Raw genomic sequence first — 9,124 nt, 5'->3', positions numbered from 1 at the left:
TACACGCACCCCACGATCCATATTATTTAGTATTACTCTACTTCTAATCACACAAGTGTAAAGCATGATTCCAGGATCATGTCCAACCAGATAAACTGACGTGCATATTTAAATGTAAAACAAGTCCGAGCTGGGTGTGAGGATCAGCTAGAACTCCTTTTTATTCCGTTAGCATAGGATTCCTGCTGTTAACGTCCGTTCGTCTTTGTGAAGGTAACCCATCGTAGTGCATCACCTGGGTATAAATGGTCCTTACCAGGTGTAGTACTTTCCTCAATCATTATCATTACTACAAACCATATTTCCTACACAAACAAAAATGTCACCGATAGTTTTTCATCTTCTCTTTGTCTTCTCTGTGCTTTTAGTCATTCCATCATATTCTCTGCTACAGGAAAATCTCACACCTGCATCATCTGAGCAACTAAAGATCTTCATAGTGTATGTTTCTAAATCACATATGCCTGCAATATTCAATACTCACCATGATTGGTATACTGCAACACTCCAATCTCTTCCGCCTTCATTATCAGCTCATCATAGTCAACGTCCTTGCCGTGAAATAATTTATACTTACGACCATGCGACTCATGGTTTTGCAGCAAGATTAACACATTCTCAAGCTTTTCATCTCCAACGTCTCCCCGGAATCATCTCAATTATCCCTGACAGTGTTCACCAGATCCAACTCCATACCACTCATTCTCCCCAGTTTCTTGGTCTAAGTGATGATTCTGGCATTTGGCCTAGCTCAAATTACGGCCAGGATGTCATCATTGGTGTTTTCGATTCGGGAATTTGACCGGAACATCAAAGTTTCAATGATTCCGGTTACACTCCTGTTCCTGACAGATGGAAGGGTACTTGTGAGGAGGGAACTGATTTTCCAAAAACATTATGCAACCGGAAGCTCATTGGTGCTCGAGCATTTTATAAAGGTCTCGAGGATCATCTCAAACACAGGGTCGATCAAAATGGTACAGAAACTAGATCACCCAGCGATACCAATGGACATGGTACACACTGTGCAGGAACTGCAGCTGGATCTTCCGTTAACAAAGCCGGGTCTCATGATTATGCTGTTGGAGAAGCGAAAGGGATGGCAGGTAGAGCTAGGATTGCTTCTTACAAGATTTATTGGGGTGAATTAGGTGGAGATTTAAGTGATCTCCTAGCTGCTGGTAATCAAGCTGTGGAGGATGGAGTTGATGTGATGTCTATGTCAGTAGCTGATGGCGGAAATAAAGAACTTCGAGATGCGTTTGCTCAATTAACCTTTGGTTTAATGCAGCAAGGAATTTTTGTTTCTATGTCCGGTGGAAATGAGGGACCTGGTCCAAAAACGTGCGAAAATCTAACACCTTGGATAATGACTGTTGGAGCATCGACTATGGATAGGGAGCTTCGCGCCGATTTGGTTTTGGGTGATGGTCAAGTTATTCCAGGTACTTCACCGTTTTTAGACAATGCAGAAATGAACGACAGTTACTCAGAAATTATTTATGGCGATAACAGTGACAGCCAATCTTGTTTAGAAGGATCATTAAGTTCTGGGGAAGTTTCCGGGAAAATTGTAGTTTGTGACTGTACTGATTCAGATAAAGCTGGTTATCAAGTGATTGAAGTTGAAAGTGCCGGTGGCGTTGGAATGATTGTTATTTGTAATAAACCGGCGAAGCAATTAAGGACTTCCGATGTCTTTCCATCAGTTCCAGCAGTGGAGGTCAGTGATACTCATAGATCTAAGATTCTAGACTATATCAAGCGTAACCGTGTTAAGGTTGAAAAACCTACTGCTACAATCAATCTCCTAGGAACTGTAATCGGTTCTTCTTTGTTTCCGGCGCCTAAAGTTGCAGAATTTTCTAGCCGTGGTCCGAATAAAATAACACCAGAAATTCTCAAACCAGATATCATCGCGCCAGGCGTAAACATTTTGGCTGCTAAGGCTGGCTAAGCAGATGAGTTTGAAGTAAAGTCTGGTACTTCGATGGCATGCCCTCATGTGAGCGGTTTGGCTGCGCTGCTTCGAAGTGCACATCCTAAGTGGTCGCCAACTGCAATCAAATCAGCTCTAATGACTACTGCATATAATGTTGACAATTCACGTAAGTATATTTTTGATATTGGTACGGGCAAATTTTCAAACCCATTCCAACATGGGTCTGGGCATGTAGACGTGAACAAAGCGTTAAATCCGGGTTTAATATACGACATCGCACCAAGTGAATACGAAGCTTTCCTTTGCTGGATGGATTACAATGCGACACAGATTTCAGCTTTTGTAAAGGGTAAGAAGATGGATTGCGAGGCAATCAAGGCATCCAGTAGCCATGGTGATCTCAACTATCCGTCATTTTCTGTTATTTTCGAATCAGGAAAAACGGATAAGGTGAAGCATAAGAGAGGGGTCACAAATGTTGGGAGTTCAGCGGATGCTGTTTACAAGCTCAAGGTCAGATCTCGAACACCATCTGTTAAGATCAGAGTTTCACCAACCAAGCTTGTGTTTAGTAAAAATACAAAGAGTTTGCCATATGAAATCACGTTCGAGTCGAACCCAATGGCTCCCGCTACTGAAGCATTCGGGTCAATTGAATGGTTTGATGGAGAACATGTTGTAACAAGTCCCATTGCCTTTAGCTGGTCTGCTACTACTACTTCTACAAGCTTGATTTCTTCTGCTTGATTTGTGTTTTCAGAGTGTAGGGGTTAAACAGTTTATTTCCGAATAGTATGCTGTCTTATGAGTGGACGGTTGCACTTCTAGCTAATTCATCATTTATCACATCTATTTTATGCACATCACTACAAGCAAATATGAGAGCGCATTCAGTATGCACTCAAGTGCGTGCGGGAAAATGTTCATCAAAATAAATATTTTTTCTCCCCAATCAATCAAATTATTCTATCATTCAAGCTTTAGTCAGACGCAGCAGCTGAGCATTGAGCACTAGCACATGCCTTAATCAGTAAAGGGCTCCGAAGAGGCCCATTATCAGTCAAAGTTTTGCTACAGGCCCACATTCCTTGCTTCCGCGAATTAGGTTCCATAGGCCCATAGAGGTAAATGATCGAACCTCATGCTTGGTGAGACAGTTTTAATTGGTTGTTGCTTGGAAGTTTATGCCTCCTATTGAGAAATGATTGCATTCTTGCAACATTATCTAATGAAAAATGATGAATAATGAGAAGGTGACTGTTTTTTTTTTCTTTTTTTTAATTTTTTTTTATTTCCACTTAATTCTTAATTATAAATTATTCAAAAAGATTCTCATCCGACAAGAAACTAGTCGGGAGCCTAGCAACAAGTTGGGATCCAACCCCTTTTTGTACTACCACACTTAGCCTATGAAAAAGAAAGTCCCCTACACGCACATTAGCATCATAGCTGGCCATATAATTGCGAAGACGTTTAATGAAATTAATCGTTTCATCCCCAAGCTCACCGAGAGTAGTAAAAGACAATGCCTCAAACCCATAGCCCTGTGAAGTGCATTTTTCCAAATACTTGGTGTTCTTACGAATAACATCATCCTTGAGAGCTTGTCCCAGTTCCCGAGTACGACTTCCTGCAAAGGGCGAGACAATCGTCACATCCAAACAAACATCACGATCATTATCCAACTTATGTACCAGAATGTCTGCCGGTCTCAGAGAAGTGCCATTATTATCAAGAAGTCCCAAGTCCACCTCCTTACGTGCCGGAACTCCAGCACGATAGCATATGTCTGCAATTGTATCACGTACTAGATCATGTCTAAACTTTATACCTACCTCATTCGCACAATGTGCAGCGTGATCACCAAAAATGTCCAATTCTATTTTGCAGAAGGGGAACATGTTGTCCAACTCAAAAATTAGGATCTCAAGTTTGTAACATAACACCGCACTGAACTGCCTTGCACCAATTTTTTGATTTAAGCCAACAATAGGAATGTCCATCAAAAAAATCCAAAGCGTGCTTCATTTGATTACTCTGCCAAAGCATCGAATCACGTTCACACAACTTGAAATTGGTAGTCAAGTACTTCTTTACTGCATCGAAATAAACAACCGCAAAGGTTTTCATTGAATGAGTGGCAGACCTATCAATGCATATAGGAGAAACATGACTACATATAGAGTTGAAGGAAGTCGCAACTCGTATGAGGTGGGTGTTGAAACCACTGATGCCAGTTCGTCTCAAGATAACAGACTGGAGTTCAAGGGTCTGTAGACAAGATGCCAAATAACAATAATGCATGGTGTCTTGCATCGAATAGACCCCTAAGCCTCCTAACCTGAGTGGCAAGGTAGAAAACCTCTGTTGCAACGAACCAAAACCAGGCCCATCACCTGTAATCACATGGCGCAGAAACTTACAAAGTCGAGCGTCAAACAAATCTTGAGCCTCACACATGTATTCCGGCATGGTGGTTCGAAGAGAAAATTATAGGCGTGAAACTCCAGCAAGATTCCTAAATAAAAGAAGTTCACACTGTGGATCTCCATGTTTCTCAACTGCATCAATAAGTTCCACTATTTTATGCACTCTCTTCACAACCATATCGGCATTAAATTGGGCATCAAGACTGACGGGAGCTCCAAGCAGCTTAACCCCTTTCTCCGGCCTACTAATGTCTGGCGGGAAAACACATATTGTGGATGCTCTGGGATCAGGAGAAGGCCAGAATAATTCTATTTTCCTGATGTTCAGAAAAAGCCCCCTAGCGGCACCTTCATCTTGAGTGATCTGAAGAGCTTTTGCGACCATCAAAGTGTCACCAATCACCGTACCATCTTCAAGGTACCAGTCTTGCACTTCTAGCTCACATCGATTGGCAATACTCAAGATTAGAGGGTGGACAGTAAGAGAAAATGAAAGCGGTCCCCGAGGATCACCTTGTTGAACCCCTTGAGCTGAAGAAAGTACATGATCCGTGTAGTATAGGCGTGCTGGCGAAGCATAGGAAAACTCAACCCAACGGGATATAGAGGGACATAAATTACGTACCTCAGCAATCATTGCAGTTCTATCGATGAGATTGAATGCATTATAAAAGTCCACCAACAACATTAAATAATTATCTTGATTCCATTTCTCTTCCAACGCACGATTAACAACATGTAAAATCGCCTCTCCAGTACACTTAACACTAAATCCAAACTGGAAATCACCCATGTAAGACCTCATCTCCTTGCCAACTAAGGAAGCAGCACACTTAGATACAAGCCTTCTCCAAATTGTGCCCACTACAATCGGACGCAAACCACCACCAGGCTTGGTAAGTGGAGTGATAGGAGCACTAGCCACAAAATCCCCCAAAACAGATGGACAAGAACCTGCCAACCATAAGTTAACCACATCCGTAATAGACGCGATTAATTCATCTGATAAAACAGAAGCATCTCCACTGAGAGCATCGAGGAGGTGTTGCGCACGAAATCCATCTCTTCCACGTGAGGTCCCTTTAGGGAAACTCTTCAATCTTCCGAGCACCAACTTCTTCGAAGCTACCATGGAAGTTTCGGAAGGTGGAGTAGATGGAATCACCGTCAAACCAGCAGGGGGATGCTTGCATCGAAGTTCAGCTAAGGTGTCCTCATTATTTGGTGCGACTCTACTAGAGGTAAGGGTGCGTATTGCAGCTGCATATAACCCATTTCTGAGTTTTCCTCTACACAAACGCAGATTGGTGGCCTCTTGGTTCTCCTTTTTGGCTTTCTTCCTTATTTATTCGAGCGCCTTCTTCCTCTCGTCATCCATAGTAAGAACTTCCTAAACCAAAACAGCACAACTATTGGGCTCGGTCTAAAGACGCGAAGCACGGTTTACAGACTTAATCTGTAGCTTTTTCCCCGTGCTAGTTTTCTCTTCCTGACCAGATTCATCTACGTGAAGGGTACAAACAAGGAAAAGGAGGAGTTGAATCGAAGATGCCAGTTCATCAGGGAAGGAAACTACTCTATGCAAAACAGCCTTGAAGGTTCGTGCAAAGTGTAGTCTGTACTTAGATGGAATGCTCGAGATGGTGGGTATCTGAGCTAGAAACACTGTGTTCAATAACTCAACACACGGGGTTGGAGTAGCAACCTCAGCTACAGCTTCAGGTGAGATAACAGAGTTGGAAGGGGAAGCAATGCCATAAATTGAAGCAGGAGGAGCAAGTTCATACGGTTCCAAGTGAGTGCATTTTTTACCTGATGCGTAAATATACATGCAGTGAGTGCAAAGCCAGCTCCCAAGATTCCGCAGTGTAGACTTAAACGTCATAGTAGTTACACAATCTCTCTCGGCATCTATCAGTTCCCCCTTCTCTTTTGTAATGGAGATTCTTTAGATGACTGAACATGGACACCTTCTGTGTCCCACCAACACTGTTTTTCCACCCACCCAAACCCTTAAAGGGACACTGAAACAGACCAACTTTGTTCCCAGAATCAACACCAGGGGTAGCAGTAGCATCAGATACTGAAAGGTTTAGAGAGTTTTTTATACTCGGCATCAGAAGAAACCCGTAAAACCTTAAAACCCTAGGAGAAAAATTTAACCAGTGATGCTGCAAAAGCGCATGTAAGTGGTAGTGCAACAAAACGGCGGAGAAAATGGTTTGGAGACGAATGACGAGAAGAAGAAATCAACAGGATATGGTTTGATCAGATGAAAACCAATAACCTAGAAATCCCTTCCCATCGCCGGAATCGCCCTCTCCGGGAAAAACGGTCCTCCGGTGGAAATTATTTCTTCCTTAAACAATATTAACAGAAAGTTTATTACAAGAAGCAAGTCGGCAGCCTAGCTACAAGTTGCGCGCCGACCGCTTTTTGGGTGACTAGCCCTATTCTATGGGAAAGGTGGTTTCCTAGTTTAATATTGCTATCATGGATGTTAACAAAGTTTTTTATTCTCTTCAAGAACTAAACAGTCTCCGTTCCTAATTCTCCTAACGTCGTGAAACCCAAGGTGTTAAAATCTTACCCATGAATATCGCATTTTTCGAGATATTTGCTTCTTTTTTTTGAGACACCACGTTTGCCACACTGCTTGCCCTTCTATGTAGGTAGAAACACCACCTCCTGTAAAGGTTTAAATGCACGCCACATAAAAACATGTATGTCGTAATTAGAATATCTGCAGGTCGTAATTCACCACCAACATTCGAAAGGAATCCCAATAACACCTCTTTTTGCATTGTATCCCTGCCCGAAAACAAATGTTTACCAAAATGTCGCGGATTAGATCATGACGGAACTTCAAGCCTATTCCGTGTGCACAATGAAGAGCATGATCACTAAAGATGTCTAAGCTTGTAAGCTACCATAATTCTGGTGAATTAGGAACATGGACAAACACTACCGGCTACAAAGACAGGGATACCAAGCTTGTAAGCTAAAATAGAGCAGAAATGTTGTAGTCCAATCCTTTGCCCAAGTCCATCTATGGGGATAGCCAACAAGTAGTCTTGTGCGTGTTCAGTCTTGTTACACTGCCACAAGGCTTGGTCACGCGCTTACATACCATATCGAGTATGTTAGAGCACTGCTCGGTCGAACTCGCATGCGTTGCTATCTCAAGCAGGTTTGTCAATATTAGTGATCAAAACTATTAGTCTTGATTTCTAGCATATTTAGCTAAAGGTCTCGGAGTAGGATAGAAAGTGTAGTTGAGTTGAAGACTCCATGCCAAACATCATACAAAACGAAGGACTACTCAAGGAACTGGTGGTTTTTGATGTAGTTTTGATTGTGGTAGTAAGGATTCGATTCTCAGACTTTTATGAAGATTTGGTTTTTGATTACTAAAAGAAAATACTAAGACAAACTAATTAAAATTGATTTTTAACTTATCAAGGAGAGATGATTCTAAGATTTTAAATTCCACTACTTCCAATATTTGTAAATTCAATAATAATTTCTTTTTTTAATGACTCTCAACTATATTCTAAGGCCTAATTTTCCTTCGCTTATAAAAGAACGGTATCTAAATGATGTTATTTTTCAATGATGTTGTGGTAAGATGATTCATTCACTCAGATTTGTTGAGAATTTATTTTAAGACATAATAAAGAAAATAAGAAAAAATATATACACAAAATTTGTCACGGGATGAAGAGAAACCGGGACTCGGGATTTCACTACTTTTCATATTGTTGTGGTTCAGTCATTACTTCTAGACAATATAACACAAACAAAAGAAGTTGTGACTCTAGTTCTTTGCCAAAAATAGATTTCGTAAAATATTATTTATAAGTTAAAAGCATGACGCATCTGAAGTAATTAAAACTAAGCATGCGACATCTAACAAAATAACAAGTAATTAATAGAAATCATAAAGCAATTAAATCTATGCAAAAAGTCAATAAAAGAATTAATTCATTTACCACAATCATGAAAAGTTGCTTCCTCCGTTGTCCCGGTGGTGGGGTTTAGCTTCTCATGGTGAAAACACACTCAAAGGAATTTTTCATTGCTCAAAAAGGTGCTTACAAGGATGAAAAGGGAGGAACAACAATTAAAACCGGGTTTGTAACAATTATATTTGTTACAAACCAGAATGACCCACAGTATGTGTCACTGATATTGTTGCTCTAAGACCCACGTTTCTGTGTCGCAAACTCTGTAGCAAATAAGTCTGCCTTGCTTGTGTCGCATTCACTGTAACATAAACGACTGCTCTGCGTGGGTCTTATGTTCTTCGTCTTCTAGGGTTTCTGCAGCAGAAACAACTCTGCAACTCGATCAAACTCCTCTATTTTCTTCCCCTAACTCTCCATCCTCTCTCATAACCCTCAGCACCCTTTATATACTCTCCAGAATCAAAAATACTCGCCAATAACTCCGAATAATCTTCATTACTCGATAATATTCGTCAGTGCTAGTCACGGGATTTCTTCCATTTTTACAGCTTCTCACGCGTCTGTATCCATACAACATACTCTTAACAAACTCATACACGTCATAGAATAGGATATACATGCTCTGACCTCGTGCAATCTTTCCAAGAATAAAGAAAATCCCGAGAATAACTCATGGGGATATATGATGCTTTGTTTTCTTCCAATTGGTGATACAACCGTACTTTGACGAGTCTAAGAGGATTACCATCCCTTTTTGCGGTTAACAGGCCCAAACCAAGATAAAT

General features: G+C 41.1%; 3 protein-coding genes across 3 annotated transcripts; 2 read left to right on the top strand and 1 right to left on the bottom strand.

The window, feature by feature from the left end:
- The first annotated feature begins 319 nt into the window (after window positions 1-319).
- Window positions 320-1,957, top strand: LOC113280134 (subtilisin-like protease SBT1.4). The gene is made up of 2 exons (XM_026528793.1): window positions 320-441; window positions 853-1,957. The coding sequence occupies exons 1-2, from the start codon at window positions 320-322 to the stop codon at window positions 1,955-1,957; spliced, it is 1,227 nt and encodes a 408-aa protein (XP_026384578.1).
- A 33-nt stretch (window positions 1,958-1,990) lies between these two features.
- Window positions 1,991-2,689, top strand: LOC113280133 (subtilisin-like protease SBT1.4). Its single transcript, XM_026528791.1, has one exon. It carries the CDS (start codon window positions 1,991-1,993, stop codon window positions 2,687-2,689), a length of 699 nt encoding a protein of 232 aa, XP_026384576.1.
- A 1,743-nt stretch (window positions 2,690-4,432) lies between these two features.
- Window positions 4,433-5,503, bottom strand: LOC113280132. The gene has a single exon (XM_026528790.1). It carries the CDS (start codon window positions 5,501-5,503, stop codon window positions 4,433-4,435), a length of 1,071 nt encoding a protein of 356 aa, XP_026384575.1.
- Window positions 5,504-9,124: the final 3,621 nt, after the last annotated feature.

The sequence above is a fragment of the Papaver somniferum genome, chromosome 5, assembly GCF_003573695.1.
Source record: "Papaver somniferum cultivar HN1 chromosome 5, ASM357369v1, whole genome shotgun sequence".
Taxonomy (NCBI): domain Eukaryota; kingdom Viridiplantae; phylum Streptophyta; class Magnoliopsida; order Ranunculales; family Papaveraceae; genus Papaver; species Papaver somniferum.
This window is presented reverse-complemented; position numbering and strand designations above follow the sequence as displayed.